This window comes from Pagrus major, chromosome 13 (assembly GCF_040436345.1).
Source record: "Pagrus major chromosome 13, Pma_NU_1.0".
NCBI lineage: Eukaryota > Metazoa > Chordata > Actinopteri > Spariformes > Sparidae > Pagrus > Pagrus major.
In genome coordinates, this window is record NC_133227.1 from 19,737,048 (window position 1) to 19,754,003 (window position 16,956).

Consider the following 16,956-nt stretch of genomic DNA (forward strand, 5'->3'; position numbering starts at 1 on the left):
TCCCAGCTCCCTGGTCACAGCAGATACTCCCTCAGTCCAGAGTGCCTCCTCTGTCCCGCCTCTCTCTGATGTGCCTCCTGCAAATCCTCCATCCCCCAAATCCTTCAACCCTTTTTCCCAGATCACTTCCTCTTCCCTTCAGCCTCCATCTGCCAAATTCACTGAATCTGTGTCTACCTCACCTGCTGCTTCAGTGGAAACTTCTTTAACAACAAATGCACCCTTTACACTGCCCTTTAAGCCACCCACTGTCCCTGAAATTACCTCCTTAACTCCTCATCTTACGATGCCCAAGAGTATCATAACATCAGTCTCCACAGCCCCACAAAAGTCCTCTCTAACTGTATCCACTACTCAGACCCATAAAACCATCCTCTCCACTACCTCCCAGCCTCTCCCACCCACATCCTCTTCTCCCCATGAGCCCACCCTGTCCTCTGAGCCTCCATCTGCTCACCCTCCGCTCACCCGGAGCCTCTCTCAGCCGCCCTCTCTGCCCAGAATCTTCCAGTCAGACTCAGGAAAAGGTATAAACGGGCTGGAAGAGAGAAAGGCATGCTGCATGGTTTAGATTAACTGGTTCCTCATCTGTGATGTTCTGCTTTAACTTCATTTTCCGCATGATTTAGAAATAGTGTGTGCTGTACTACTTATGGACAGTATGGCTTGTTGTGACGAAGATTTATGCATGATCAGTTTGTCGTGGTACCAGAAATTTTGAGTTAAACATGAACTTTTTGTCAAAACTTAAGCCAACAACTTTCTTTTGAATTGAATTTATCCATTGAATATTTAGATCATACCATTATGGGGGGTGAGTCTTATCCAAAAGTTAGGCCGGTCCATTCTTTTTAAAGAATTATATGATATGACACGGCATGCCATGTTGTTACACAATTTAACACAAACAAAAAGGTTGTTTCGATCTTACTAGCACCACGTTATTTCTGAACCCTTTTCTCTGGTCAGGTAGAACGAATTAAAAAAATATTTGTGTCTTTCTACTGCATAGACAGCCCAGTTTTCAACGGCTATATTTCCATCTGTTTTTGTACTTGAATATTTACTTTATACTTCCCCTACACTACATTTTGGAGGCAAACATTTAAATGATAAGCAAGGCAGTTCACTAATTATTTTGCAGATTCAGAATATTAATACTTTATTATTTGGCATCAAATTTGCTACCGAAGCAGCTCGTTTTTAAATTAATTTAAATTACCAGGAACCTGACAGAAAAAAAGAAAGAAACGCGGATTCTGTGTATAAGAAAAATACAGAATATCAGATCCAATAGCTGATCAATGCCTACATAAAATGAGATAACATGAACAATTAATTAAGTACAAATATGTGCTTAACTTTTCTCTCTCTTCTGTAGACTATTCCAAACTAAACATGTGTATATATACACCATTAGGAGATTTTTGAAAGTGTTGAACATGACGAAAATTAAATATTGCATTCAGCTTTGTTTACAGTTTTGTAGTAATAGCTTTTAAATTACTTTGACACCACTAATTGTTGGACAGCAGACATACTAGAGCCAAACTCAGGAACTTTTGTTGAGACAAACATGTTTGTTCCTGACAGATATAGATCTCCTCTGTGGTGTAACTCAATTAGAAAAATGCATGTTAAAAAGCTCTGCTGTTCCCCTTTCACTCTTACATTGTTTTCTCTTATTCCTCTTTTCTTCATCACTCCTCCTCTCCCCACCTCAGTTCCTGTTTCACATCAACGGCGCCCCCTGGAGGCTCAAACTTCAGATGATCTCACTTCAGTCTCTGGTTCGTCTCTGCTTCGACTGTCTAAAGAGATACTGCTGTCGTTCTTCTTCTCTTGTCTTCTCTCTTATAACTGCTGTCATCTTCTGTCCTCTCTGCTAGGCCGCTCTCACATTTTCAGGCCTCAGATCGTCAAGTCCATCGCCCGTCCCACCTCTCCCTCTCCTTTTTCCGTTGATGCCCCTCTTCCTCTTGTGTCAACACCTCCTGTCCCCAAATCTCACCCCTCTATCTCAGAGTCAGGTAACCTTCCCTTTCTTCTCTGTGCTTCATTCTTCATTCTTATAAATCTGCTTCATATAATCTCTCATTTTTCCCTCTCCACCTCGTCTTTCCTGTCTTTCCTCTCTACTGTCCTCAGGTGCTCAGGGGGCGTGGCTGACCTCGGGTGCTGACATCACCCCTGTACCTCTGTTAAGCAGTCCAGACCTCGATGCTCTCTGTGACCCCGTTGCTCCGGCCCTCACTGCCTCCCTCCCACGCTCCTCACCCCCTCACTCTTCTTCTCTATCCACCTCTGTTTTATTCTCCTCTCCTCGCCCTCAGCTCGTTGTCTCTCCCTCTGCTCCTCCTGCTCCGTCAGGTACATCAGCCGATGATAAACTTCCTTTCTCACAGAGGTCACTCACGGTGTAAAATTCATCGTCTGACCTTACTTTTGCTCTTCATAGGCTCAACGTTCCCCTTCACTCAAGCAGACAAGGAAACAGCTCTGAGCCCCGTGAGCCGAGGCGACAGTTCAGGCCAGATCAGACCAGCCCTGGATCCAAAGGCGGCCATCACAGAAAACAAAGCTGGACCAGCAAGGATCAGGTGAGGTCATGTGTTGAGTGTTTAAATTTAGATTGCTTGGTTTGGATCCTTAGAGATGTGTTTGGCTGTGCGAGTAAAAAATGTGTGAGAAGACCACAGAGCTGAAGAAGAGGCGTCTTGAAGACTGGTGGCAGCCCCAGCAGAGCTGTGGAGAAACAATGTAGATCACGAAATGTCTTAAAATCATAATACGGGTCAGAATAGATAACAATGTTTAAAAAAGCCAGAAAGTTCAGATTCTTCTTTCTATTGTTGTTTTCTTCTGAAGTTGTCTTGAGAAGAACAGACTCGTGAAAATGTAGAGCGCACATCATTAAAATTTGAGATGTGCTGCATGCTTGATATGGTATGATTGCATAAAGGAATAGTTCAACATTGTGGGAAATGCAATTACTTTCGCTTTCTTACCGAGAGTTACATCAGAAGAGCAATACCACTGTCATGCCTGTCTATTAAAGGTATAACATGAAACATTTCTACCCGAAAAACAACGAGACCTTTGTTACATATATATTTTTTGGGGTTGGTAAAGCGTCCCGAGCAGCAACAAAATAAGAAAATAAGAAAATCCAGGCAGAGGGCTGCAGGGTCTCTGTAGAAACGAGACACTAACACGCATTTTCTCCCCATTCCAGTCTCCCTCCCTGTTTCCATCTTGTTATGTCTTCTATGTTGTTTCGTCTTGCTACGTCTGCTGTGCGTGATATTCACTGATAGGTTGAAATCAGTCTTGTGATGTCGGGAAGGCGGCGTGCAATGACGCAAAATGAAAATAATCGATAATTCCCCTCAAATGCATTAAAACTAAAGTAATGAGTAGAGTAGAAGGTACAGATATTTCTGTTAAAATGTAGGGAGCAAAAGTAAAAACAGACCTAACTAAGAGATGGTCAGCTTCGCTTAGCATAAAGACTGGAAACAGGAGGAAAAATGTGGCCTGGAAGTCACTGAGGAGCCAGGCTAACTGTGTCCCCCTGTTTCCAGTCTTTATGCTAAGCTAAGCAAACTGCTGGCGCTAGCTTCCTATTTAACGGACAGACATGAGAGTACTATCAATCTTCTCGTCTGACTGTTGCTTCTCTAAATGTCAAACTATTCCTTTACGTTGCACAGATGTGCAGTAGCTTATTCACAGCATGGAGAAACAGTCTCCATGCTGTGACAATAAGGATGTTTGGACATCAGTGTATCTTGCCTCTGAGTGGATCACTGATTGGGACGAAAACTTTAACCCTTTTTTCTTTTATTTTATATTCTAATTTTGCACAACAAAGACCCAATAATGATCCTGAGCTAATCCACCTAAGTGTTGACGGAGGCGAACCTGCTTCTGCTTGCTGACACGTGTGTGTTTGAGTAACACTTTCTCCCTGTTTGTTGATCGAGGATTGAGTACTGTGTCGAGCCACAGTTGCTGAAGGTGTGATGGCTGCTTTGTTCTTAGTGTTTCCTCGATGCTAACACGTGCTAACAGTTGCAGAGTGTTTTGCACCCTGCCTCTTGTTGCACTGACCTCCCAGCACACTTCCAGTCAAATAATAATCAAGGCTGTGTGGCCTGTGTCCCCGCTAATCACCTCCTGCACGCTCAGCTTGAAATCTCACCCGCTCAATCTCTCGAGGCTGACCTCCAATATTTCTGTCCCCAGTCCTGCCCATTCACGCTCAGAGCTGATAATAGCCCCGCCCCCTCCGTGGCCTTTCTCCTGCAGTGAGAGCTCCACCCATCAGCAGCCCTCCACCTCTGTTGTGGCGGCGTTTATCACTCCCAAACAGCCAAATGATTTGAAAAAGCCAACCAATGAGAGTATTATTAGCACTTGTAAGACCGAAAAGCCGCCGCTGGCACAGCCTGAGCCCGATCCTGACTTTGACGACATCGTCTTTGAGTCGTTTAACCAGAGACACGAATCAGGGGGCTTGTTTCTGGAAGACGATGACTCTAAGAGGGATACTATCAAAAGGTGTCCTCCGGGGTGAGTATTTATGTTCATAGATAAAATCCAGATCCAGAACATAAAAGAATAAGGTTGCAAAATGTGAAGTGATGGTGCTGATGATGGTAAAACACACACACACACACAGATTCAGGATTAAGGAGTATTGTTTATCTGTTCTGCAGTCTTGAACAGAAAACCAATCAAAAGGCCTTTGGAGAAAAGCTGCAGTTAGCGGGAGCAGCGATGGAGAAGGAGGTGATGGTGAAGGCAGAGCAGGAGAAGCAGAGGGAGACAGAGATCCTTAAAAAACAAGAAGAGGAAAAGAGGAGGAAGGAGGAAGAGATGAGAAAACACGAGGACGAGAAGAAGAGATTGTTAGAGGAGGAGAAGAAGAGATTCTTACAGGAGGAGGAGGAGGTCAAGAAGGAGAGGGAGAGGAGGAAACGCGAGGAGGAGAGACTCCTGAAGGAGAGGAGAGACAAACAGGAGAAGCTGAGGGAGGAGGAGGAGAAGAGGAAGCGAGATGAGGAAGAGAGGAGGAAACAAGAGCAGCAGAGGAGACTCCTGGAGGCAGAGGAGGAAAAGGAAAAACTCAAGAGGGAGGAGGAGAGGACACTCGAGAGAGAAAGATTCTTGAGGAAGATGAAAGAGGAGGAGGAGGAGAGGAGAGTGTCTGAAGAGCAAAGACAGAGGAGGGAGGAAGAGAAAAAGAGGCTCCTGGAAGAGGAGGAGAGGAAGAAGATGGAGGAGAAACGCTTGAAGGAGGAAAAAGAGAAGAAAATGAAAGAGGAGGAAGAGAGACAGAAAAATGAGGCAGAGAAGGAGAGGAAGAGGAGGGGTGAGGAGGAGAAGAGAGTCAAAGTAGCAGAGGAGAGACAAAAGAGGGAAGAGGAAGAAAAGAGGGAGAGGGAGGAGAAAGAGAAGGGGAGACTCTTAAAGGAGGAGAAAGAAAGGATGGAGAGGAAGGAAAAGGAGGAGGAGCAGAAAAGACATCAAGAGGAGGAGGAGAGGAGGAAAGAAAGACTGTTGAAGGAGCAGAAAGAAAAGGAGAGACGACTGCAAGAGGAGAAGAGAAGGCAGGAGGCAGAGAGGAAGAAAAAGGAGGAGGAAAGGAAAGTAAGGGAGGAGGAGGAGAGATGTAGAGAGGAGAAAGAGAGAGCAGAGAGGAGAAGGAAGGAGGAAGACAAGAGGAGGAAGAAGGAGGGAGCTGCTCCGCTCATCAGTCTGGAGGCCAACAAGTCAGACGAGGACAAGCAGAAGATGAGAACTCTGGTTTCAAACTCGCTCACCGACGTCCCTCCTCCCTCCCTCGTGCCCTCGGCTCTGAGCCAATCAGAAACCAGAGAGACGACCCTGCAGTCAGTTAACAAACCGAGCTCTGCCTCCATAAACACCAGTGAGCGGTGAGTTCACTGTGGGTGTTGATATATTGTTTGTATTCCTCAAGTGGCTGTCCTCAAATCTGCTTTCTTAATCAGCAAATCAACCAATCAATTAGTCAGTTTATTATCTATTTTTACTCTGTGGTATCAAATTGGGCTGAATCAATCATGATTTCTATTTTGATTATTTCTCTGGTCTTGTGTCGTGATTATTCTGTGATTCTCGGCTCATTTAAGACTTCATTGATTATTTGCGTAGTACAGGTTAAAGTATCGATACTACTGTTTCGAGTATCAATACTAGCTTGATTGATCCTAAAATGTACCTTAGCCTTATTAGATTTTAGGGTTAGATATTATCATAGGTGTATTATCAATATGATATCAATATTGAATATGAATATTGCAATATCGTGACACCCCTAGTCCCAATCCAAGACTGACAGCAACACAGAGTTACAACAGTAAATTAACAGAAAAACACACTAAAATAATCACATAAAACATTTGCACACAAACAACCTGAACTCAGTGGATTTCACCACAGCTTTAAAATCGTTCAGTGGTACAATATTCTGAGGTTTAAGTTCAGTCTGTAGTCTTTAAAACCTAAAACGTTTCTTTCCGAATTCACTTCGGGCTTCGGCAGCAACAAAATTCACAAAATGTCAGGAGAACAAAGACCATATTTCCATATTTTAAGTTTAAAAGAGAAGGTAGATAAAAAGGGAGTTTGCCAAAACTGGCTTTGTAAATAAAAACACACCGGTGCACCTAAAGCAGACCAGTTCACTTTTGATATATGTATATATATATATATATATATATATATATATATATATATATATGTATATATATATATATATATATATATATATATATATATATACATATATATATATATACAGTATATAGTGGACTACTGGCATCCAAAGCAAATAATGAAGCCACAGTTTTTTGTAATCTGACCTTCTGTCTTTGTTTTGATAGCTGGCTGCACATGTGATCCTTTCTGGAGAAATGTAGTTGATTGTTGCATCTCGTTCCCATCAAATACCAAAGCTTTGGTAGCCACCAACCCTCAATGACACTCAACGATCAACTATCTTTCACCAGAATCGCTTACTGCACCTTTAAAAGATAATAATTGCTTTATTATTCAGCAGCAACTCAAATGTAGCTTATTGCTCATAAATCATGACAGCTGTCCGAGCTGCTTCTAAAAATAAAAAGTATTGTTGTAAGTAATCCTGGTTGTGGTATTACTTAGTGTCAAGTTTTGGTGGTATCGCCCACCCCTACTGTTTGGTTTCACTGATTTTCCGCTTCTTTTTTTCATTTCTGCTGAGCTTTTCTTGATATTCTTCCACCACCACCTTTTTTTTTTTTACATTTTCCTCTTTCTTTCCCCTTATTCCAGTCTGGGGCAGTCCCCCTTGTTAAAGGACGGTTCATTGTCAAACACTGTTGTCCCAGAAAAGAAAGTATCTGTCACATGTACTCCACCTGGCGTCCGTTCAGGACCCACTGTTACGCCACCTCCACCGAGGCTGTCTGAAGCAGAGGTTCCTCTATGGAAAGTGCTAGAAGGGAGAGGTGAACAAATCTCTGCCAAGGAGGGTACACAACCTTTGTGCAGAGGGTAAGAGAGGATGAGGGGACGTCTGTCTGTCTGTCTGCTTCTCTGCTTCATCTTTCTTTCTGACTGTGTGTGTCTGCTTTGCTGATGGTCTGGCTTATAGCAGCATGTAGCAAATATATTGTTGTCTTTCTATATTCATGTGTTTTTTCCTTTCTTTTAGCTCACACAGAGAAGATGCTGCAGAGGTGGAGCACCAACCAATCACAGCAAAAGACTCAGCTCCTGCTCAACCCGGCGCTCCATCAGTTAAAGAGGAGCCCAAAGAGCCAGAGGGACCCGGCGTGGAATCCAAACCAGCCGTTGAGCGCACGGCTTTGGCGCTGGAGCCGCTGCTGCCCTCAAAACCAGAACCAGAACTGAGGCCGGAACAAGTTCTCCAACCATCAGGAAAACCACAACAGAAGGAAGCAGATGAGGAGAAACCAGCTGAGGTCGAGGCTGGTGGTCAGGAGAGTTTGGTCAACAATAAGGAGCCAGTGTGCGAGGCCGAAAATCAGCTGTGGGCGACTGTGGAGGAGACCACAGCGGAGACGGAAGCGGAAAGTAGTGAGAGCACTGAGGAGAAGCAGGAGGAGGAGGGTGTTGTTACAGGGGGGTGAGTCAGTGACGGTTCCTGTGCGGCATGGCGTGACATGTCTGTTGTTGCTCGCAAACACCACAAACAGACACACACTCACACACACCTACCTGCACACGCACTGACTAACCTTCCTCTGTGGTGCTGCGGCCTAACCAGTGCTTACACAACAGCTGCAATTAACCTCATCTGACGCTGTTCTCTTCATCCCAACCTCTGTCTATCCAGTTAGACTGCTTCTCTAAATGTCTTTGATGAGCGCTTTTGATGAGAGTAAAATGTGTGTGTGTGTGTGTGTGTGTGTGTGTGTGTGTGTGGTAGTGCCCAGAAATGTGCACACACAGAGACAGATGTGTGTGTTGCAGAGCAGCAGATGGAGGGGCCTGCTGGCTTCATGTCAGCAGTAGTTGGGGTGTTGTATAGAGGGTGAGTCTCTCTGCCTGCCTGTCCCTAAAACTACTTGTTATGGTGTGAGACGGTATGCAAAAATGTTTTCATAGATTAAATACAGCCAAAACACAGAACATATTTTCAATAGCTATTAGTTTTTAGATAACTTTTGGGTAGTTTGGTGATTTAGGGCCGCAACTAACTATTATTTTCATTGTCGATTAATCTGTCGACTGTTTTCTTGATTAATAGATACCACATAACACAAAAAGATATATATTCACATTTAAGAAGCTAGAAATTTACGTTTTTGAAAGTGACTCAAACCAATTGATCAATCGTCAGAATAGTTGGCGATTAATTTAATAGTTGACAACTAATCGATTTATTATTTGTTATAATAAATGTGTTTATCATGACCTCAAAAGAGGGATAACTACATTTCATAATTGACTAAAGTAATATAACAACGAGTTTGGACTTATCAAATATTTTTTGTAAGAAACATGATTAAAATTTTAACGTATATTCATTATTATATCACAGATTATGAAAAGTGTACACCCTTTATCTAATAATGGCCAAGTATAGTTTTTACAATATTGAAATTACCCATCATACACAAAGATATAATCTACAAAATAAAACAGGAAACAACCAACAACCCAAACCATGACAAAAACACGCTACTTTAATTGGCTCTGAAGCAGTAAGAAAACTAAAGTTATAACTTAAGTTATCAAAATAATGTAGTGGAATAAGTACAACTACCTTAAAAAGGTACTGAAGTAAATGTAATAAGTTTCATTTTATCACTGCTCTCAGATCACAGTATATATAATAATATTTCTACATTTGCCCTTACACATAAAGCGTGCATTAGTGCTTAATGCTGCTGAAAACCTTCAGTCCAGTGCAGAAACAGTACATTTCCCAGTACCCAGAGTACACCTTCTTGTTGGCCCCAGTGGTCGATCCACCATCGCTTTGGTTATTTGGTTGTTCTTCACTCCAGTGCTGTTAATTTCAGTGAGTCCATAGAGAATAGCTGTGCGTCTTTGTCTGAGCTGATGTGAGCTCTCACCTGCATGACATCTGCTTTAAATCATGCCAGAGGTGATGAAAATGCCAGCGGGTTTTGCTTTGTTGAACACAAAAAGAGTGTAGGGTGGTTCTCACCAACAATGAATGTTTCCTCTGTGTGCTTTGGATGAGCACCAAAACAAAGTCTGAGAAGGAACCACTTAATCCAGCATGCTGTCTGGCTTTCTGTCACACTGCTCAGAGCCTGTTGAGGTCATTTCAGGGTGAGCCCGGTCTCACAGTTTTCCTGACCCTCGTGTCTGTCCCTTTAGCTATGAGACAGTGGCCTCCATCCTGCAGACAACCGGCTCCACTGATGCAGCTCATCCACAGCAGCCATGCCTCGTTCTGAGTGATGAAGATCAGCCGTGTTCAGATGGAGTAGATGCAGATACGCTGATTCCCATCGGTGTGGACATTTCGCCACCCACGGCCTTCTCTGACGCAAGAGAAAACCAGATGATCAGTAAACAACCTGAAGTAGCTCAGAAAGCAAAGTGTGTGTCCTCAAGTGGGCTCAGTCTGGTTGAAAGTCTGAGACTGGCAGCTAGTGAGCAGGAGAAGGAGAGAGAGCTGGAGAGGGAGAGGATGGAGAAAGAGAGGATAGAGGACATGAAGAGGGAGGAAAGAGAGAGGAGGGAGAGAGAAGAGGCAGAAAGGAAAGAGAGAGAGAGGGTGGAGAAAGAAAAGGAGAGAGAGAGGTTGGAAAGGAAAGAGCGAGAAAGGATGGAGAGGGAAAGGGAGGATAGAGAAGAAGAGGAGACGAGAAAGAGGTTGGAAAAGAAGAGAGAAGAGAGAGAAAGGATGAAGAGGGAAAAGGAGGAGACGAGGAAGAGGATGGAAAAGGAGAGAGAAGAAATGGAGAGGAAGGAGAAAGAGAGGATGGAGAGGCAAAAGGAAGAGGAGAGAAAAGAAATTGAGAGGAAGGAGCGAGAAAGGATGGAGAGGGAGAAGGAGGAGAATAGAAAGAGGTTGGAAAAAGAGAGAGAAGAGATGGAGAGGAAGGAGAAAGAAAGGATTGAGAGTGAAAAGGAGGAAGAGAGGAAGAAGATGATGAAGGAGAGAGTAGAAATGGAGAGGAAGGAGAAAGAGAGAATCGAGAGGGAAAAGGAGGAGGTGAGAAAGAAGTTGGAAAAGGAGAGGGAAGAGAAAGAGAGGCAGGAGAGGGAAAGGATGGAGAGGAAACAGGAGGAAGAGAGGAAGAGGATGATAAAGAAGAGAGAAGAGATGGAGAGGAAGGAGAAAGAGAGAATCGAGAGGGAAAAGGAGGAGGCGAGGAAGAAGTTGGAAAAGGAGAGAGAAGAGAAAGAGAGGCAGGAGAGGGAAAAGGAGGAGGCGAGGAAGAAGTTGGAAAGGGAGGAGAAGAGAAAGAGGTTGGAAAAAGAGAAAGAAGAGATGGAGAGGAAGGAGAAAGAGAGGATGGAGAGAGAAAAGGAGGAAGAGAGGAAGAGAATGGAAAAGGAGAGAGAAGAGAAAGAGAGGATGGAGAAAGAGAGGATGGAAAGGGAAAAGGAGGAGGCGAGGAAGAAGTTGGAAAAGGAGAGGGAAGAGAAAGAGAGGATGGAGAGGGAAAGGATGGAGAGGGAAAGGGAGGAAAATAGAAAGAAGTTGGAAAAAGAGAGAGTAGAGATGGAGAGGAAGAAGAAAGAGAGGATGGAGAGGGAACAGGAGGAGAATAGAAAGAGGTTGGAAAAGGAGAAAGAAGAGAAAGAGAGGCAGGAGAGGGAGAAGGAAGAAAGGAGGAAGAGAATGGAAAAGGAGAGAGTAGAGATGGAGAGGCAGGAGAAAGAGAGGATTGAGAGGGAAAAGGAGGAAGCGAGAAAGACGTTGGAAAAGGAGAGGGAAGAGAAAGAGAGGCAGGAGAGGGAAAGGATGGAGAGGAAACAGGAGGAAGAGAGGAAGAGGGTGATAAAGAAGAGAGAAGAGATGGAGAGGAAGGAGAAAGAGAGGATCGAGAGGGAAAAGGAGGAGGCGAGGAAGAAGTTGGAAAAGGAGAGAAAAGAGAAAGAGAGGCAGGAGAGAGAAAGGATGGAGAGGGAAAGGGAGGAGAAGAGAAAGAGGTTGGAAAAAGAGAAAGAAGAGATGGAGAGGAAGGAGAAAGAGAGGATGGAGAGAGAAAAGGAGGAAGAGAGGAAGAGAATGGAAAAGGAGAGAGAAGAGAAAGAGAGGAAGGAGAAAGAGAGGATGGAGAGGGATAAGGAGGAAGAGATGAAGATGGTGGAAAAGGAGAGGAAAGAGAAAGAGAGGATGGAGAGAGAAAAGGAGGAGGCGAGAAAGAAGTTGGAAAAGGAGAGGGAAGAGAAAGAGAGGCAGGAGATGGAAAGGATGGAGAGGGAAAAGGAGGAGAATAGAAAGAGGTTGGAAAAAGAGAAAGAAGAGATGGAGAGGAAGGAGAAAGAGAGGATGGAGAGGGAAAAGGAGGAGGCGAGAAAGAAGTTGGAAAAGGAGAGAGAAGAGGTGGAGAAAAGGCAAAGGGAGGAGAAGGAAAGGGCAGAGAAAGAGAGGAAGAAGCACACCGAGAAAGCAGATGTGGAAGAAAAGAAAGAAAATGAGGAGAGGGAGAGAAAGATGGAAAGGGAAAAGAAGACAAAGGTAGAGGGTGACAGCCCAGAGATAATTTTGTCACCGCAGAACAAACAGGCAGTCATGTATACCCAATCAAATGACTGGCCTCCTCTGAGGGAAGCAGAATTGGATGATATTGCATTTGATGAAGAACAGGGTGATGAAGAGCAGTCTGATCCGAAGTTAGTCAAAAAGATTGACCCTAAAACTGGGGTCAAAATGGTTTTGGCCAAGGATAACCCCCCTCTGAGATCAGTTAAAAAAGGCAAACCCACCCTGAAATCTGGTGCCATCCCAGTGTGGATGAGAGAGGAGGAGGACGAGGAGGTGGAGTATGAGAGAGGACAGGAAGATCTTGGCTCCATCTGGCTGGCTGAGCTGTACATGGAAGGGGAGGCAGGGTGAGTAAAGGGGATGAGAGTGGATAATTAGTAACAGGTAGAGAGAGGTGAGTAACCCGGAAAGAGTTGGCTATTTGAGATCGTTGCCTCTTGTGCCTGTGCTTATTTGAGTGTGCTTCCTCTAATAACCGAGGGTTGAGTGACTCACTGTATCTGCAGGGACATAATAATTACAAAGCATTGCTGTCATTCATTGACCGCGGGTTTGGCCTTTTCCTGCGAGAAAGAGTTGTGTGTTGGCATGTCATGTTTGTCCCCCAAACAACATCGTTACCATGTTGTTTGAGAAGCAAATTGGATTTCTCTCTTTACATCTTGCATCGGTTAGGACTTAAAACAGAGGTTTACAAACTGAGGAGACAGGGAGGGATTGGCGGGGGGTAGCTGTGGTAGTTTGAGCTCATGGATTCAATTAAGCTACTTCTGAGTCATAGCCTTGTCAAATCTGAACACACATATACTGTATACACCTATTTTTAGAAGATGTAATTATCTTCAACGCTGATAAACGTCCATAAATCTGATTAGAAATCGTAGAACAAAAGACGCTCCTGAAAACAAGCATGGAAACGGGTGAAAAGCAGTGCACTGGATGTACCTGCATCTAATGTATGTTTCTGTCACTGTCTGAGCGACTGACACTGAGGATTAGTGCAAGGCTTCTTGCATTTGTTTGGTACTCATAAGTAGCATGTGAAGTAACATGGATGAATGGATTGGTTTGGTCATTGGATATTGCAGTTCAGTGGAGGCTGGAGAGTGTTGTGCCTCTAACGTGTTCAGTTTGGTATAATCTCACATAGCCAGACCTCTGTCCTGTTTAACAAGGGAAATCTTGGGGATGTCAAGACTTTTGGAAAGCTCGAGACAACCGTGCGATTAGCTGAGTTTGGAATAAGGACCTCTGTGTCTTTTATGCTTGAAATTCTCCCAACTTTTGTGAGATTTACAAGACGGAGCTCTGGCTGCGTGAGATGAATGGTGGTTTGTTGCCAGAGGGGAACAGAGCATGACAAAGACATTGCAGATGTCAAAAGCTTTGGGTTCAGCTCTGAAATCTCCTTTTCTGTCTTCAGCCCAGGCCACCCATCCCTTGCTGTTACCCAGGAGGCCTCCTCACTCCCTGTCAGTGGACAAACCTTTCACCAGGGCTCTGCTGCCAGTCAGCCAAATAAACCTGAGCCATCCCTTACCAGTCTGGCTCATCCTAGTTCTCATCCTAAACCCCCATCGGGCTCTAAGCTGGAGGTAGCAAACAATGAGGAGGGAGACCTTGTTCAGTCACCGGTGGTGCCTTGGCCCCACCCTCCAGGCACAATAACTGCCAACATATGTACCGACACGAAAATCAATGACATAAAAATGGCTACAGATTCACACAAGAGTCTCAAAATGAGGGATGATGAAGACACGAGCCACTCCAGTTTAAACACCCCTGATCTCAACCAGTTATCAAAAGACCAACAGCTCCGAGAAGAGGAGAGGCTGTTATTGGCTAAGATTCATCAGATGACAGGTGACACGTCTCCTGTCTCTGGCCCTCGCAGTATGAAGCGCCTCATTCCCGACCTTAGTGATATTGACTGTGACGCCACAGAGCATGTTGATCACAGTCGGCACATGATTATTACCTGCTTTGACAGTCTTCAGGAAATATCACTAACTGAGGCAGAAGAGCCGCTGGCCAAAGAGCCGGGGCACAAACAAGAAGGAGAGGAGGACGAGTAAGTCAGCATGGGCTGTCCACCTCTGCTGCTCTATGAAACAACATGCCGATGAGGCCTTTTCGTTTGTTTGTGTGTGTGAAGAGCTGCAGACTTGAGACTTTAATCACAAAAATGACCACTTGACACTTTCTCAGAAGATTTAAAACAGCTCTGGCCACGTGTGTGTGAGTGCATGGAGGGTGCTGTGTGGTTTCAAGAACTGCTGCCGTGCAGAAAGACAGTTTGGCGAATCTGATTGGTTCTTTGGTGATTAAAGAACAGCGTAGATCTGTGTTGAGTCAATCATGCTGAAAACGTAGGTTCCCATTGTCTCGATGCTGCTTGTGTTTTTTATCACGCTCTCTAACATCAAGCCTGTGCTGCAGCAAGCTCGCATGTCTCTCACTCGCTATAATCGGTGTATGATCTGCTTTATTTCACTAAACAAAGCTTGTCTCTTTTTCTGTGGTTTATGTCCTGTCTCCTGTTAGGCTAAAACCAGCGGACATCCCCGATGGTGGAAAGAAGAAACCACACACCAGTGACAAACACACTGACACACACATCTCACCTCCCCATCACTGTGAGATGAAGTCCTCTCGACTTCCTACGTTACCAGAAGAGGAAACCTCCGACCTCAAGCCCTCACATCCTGTTCCGAAGGTCAGAGAGGAGGCTGATGGGAAGGACGATGCAGCTGAGGTGAATACACACAATATACACAAACAAACAGATACACACACACACAACCAAAGCTGAACCTCCTCCTCTTGATCTCTCCTCTCTCCTCCTGCAGGCTCTGGTGAACTCCAGCCAGTCGCTGCTCCAGTGGTGTCAGAACATCACCAACGGGTACCGGGGGGTAAAAGTCACCAACTTCAGCACGTCGTGGAGAAATGGCCTGGCCTTCTGTGCCATCCTGCATCACTTCCATCCAGAAAAAATGTACGACACACAGGCAACAAAACCTGCTTCTCAGCTTAAAGCCTCTTTTTTTATTGGTTTGCTTGTTTTATAACTTATAATAAACCGCTTATGCTGCAAGATGGTCACATTAAGAATGTCAGCTCAATGCCTAAACTATTAATTTGGAGTCAAACAAGTGAAGAATTCTGCCTTTGACTCTTTTATATAATTGTACATTTTATTTGTTTTGTTTTACTTGTTTGGACAAAAGACAACATTTGAGCATGTCAGTTTGTGTTCTGGTAAATTGTGATAGGCATGTTTCACTATTTTCTGGCTTTTTATAGACCAAACAATGAATTGATTCATCCAGGAAGTAGTCAGCAGATTATAAACCCTGTATGTTCTCGTTATATTCTTCTCTGCTTTTGTTCATTTAGAGATTTTGACCAGTTGGATTCTCATGACATCAAACTCAACAACAAGAAGGTGAGAATGAGGCTCATGTTAATCAATTTAATAAGAATTTCTGCTTGGTGATGTTTTTTAATGTTTCTGTTTTATTATTTTCCTCATGGTGTTGTTTTGAATAATGTTTTAAGACAGTTGTGCATAAAGATTCTCCTCTAGTCCTAGTCAGGGCAGATGACTGCCTCAAAACAAAAATGTATCCCAACAGAGTAATCTACAAGAAACTCTGTTGGGAGGCTACTATTATCCTCCTTTGACTGAAATATACTGATGATGTCTTTCTTTTTCTGACACCATCAGGCGTTTGACGGTTTTGAGGCTCTCGGCATCTCTCGCCTGTTGGAGCCGTCAGACATGGTTCTTCTATCCGTCCCCGACCGGCTCATAGTCATGACCTACCTCAGCCAGATCCGCTCACACTTCACCAACCAGGAGCTGAGCGTGTTGCAGATCGAGCGCAACAGCAGCCAGACGAGCTACGGCCTCGCCCTCTCAGGTCCCGCTCCGTCTAATGTCGATGCTGCTGCTTTTTGCAATGGCCAGAACTGAACGTAAGGAGTTAGAACCTGGAGGAAGGAGGAAGCAGCACGTTGGTCGTCCCGCCACCGAGGACCAAACGGCTGGTTAAAGGTGTCAGCTTCTATTTCAACTTTTTTGCTCTTGCGCTATTTTATAAATCCTTGTCCAATTTCATGATTATTTTTATCGTCATCAGTTTTTATGCGCAGTCAAACTCACTTAAGACTCCAGTCTGTATTACAAAATATCCAAGCGTTCTAATTACAATAAGACAAATAATGAAGTGGAGCTGAAAAGAGTCAAGTCAGACAAACAGAAAAGAAAAGAGGACAGGGGAAACATTAGTGTGTCTCCAGGGGACTCAGGAATGTGAAGCAGCACAGTTTGGGCTTACGAGACAAGAAGGAAGGATAAACAAATCATTAAATCAAGTTTACACCATCCCAATTAAGATTCAAGGAGTTTCCCAAGGTTCCCAAACATCCCAAACAAAGTACGTCATGCTGAATTTTTATGGAACTGGACATTTTGGATATAAATATCTCTCCCATCATAGAATGTAGTGATTTGTTTTCAAAGCTCCTGAAAGGCCCTAAAAAACACATTTTCTTAATCAGCTTCTCACTATGACTGATGGAATGTGATGATAGCTGTCAGATTGATTGCCTTTCTTGGCCACTCACTGTCTGATAACACCACACCGACACAGTGGCAGAAGCATGTAAAACTCTTAAAGAATAAAGCCTTATTATGTCAAATAATAAATAAATAAGCT

General features: G+C 44.0%; 1 protein-coding gene across 1 annotated transcript in view; it reads left to right on the forward strand.

The window, feature by feature from the left end:
• The window catches only part of LOC141006652 (EH domain-binding protein 1-like protein 1), a 29,753-nt gene that overhangs the window by 8,090 nt on the left and 4,707 nt on the right, over window positions 1–16,956 (forward strand). Inside the window, exons 7-14 of the mRNA XM_073478879.1 lie at window positions 2,459–2,600; window positions 4,722–5,942; window positions 7,724–8,158; window positions 14,777–14,987; window positions 15,082–15,230; window positions 15,632–15,680; window positions 15,963–16,194; window positions 16,227–16,292. Of these exons, the coding sequence (XP_073334980.1) occupies window positions 2,459–2,600; window positions 4,722–5,942; window positions 7,724–8,158; window positions 14,777–14,987; window positions 15,082–15,230; window positions 15,632–15,680; window positions 15,963–16,194; window positions 16,227–16,292 (2,505 nt within the window). The remainder of the gene's footprint in view (window positions 1–2,458; window positions 2,601–4,721; window positions 5,943–7,723; window positions 8,159–14,776; window positions 14,988–15,081; window positions 15,231–15,631; window positions 15,681–15,962; window positions 16,195–16,226; window positions 16,293–16,956) is intronic.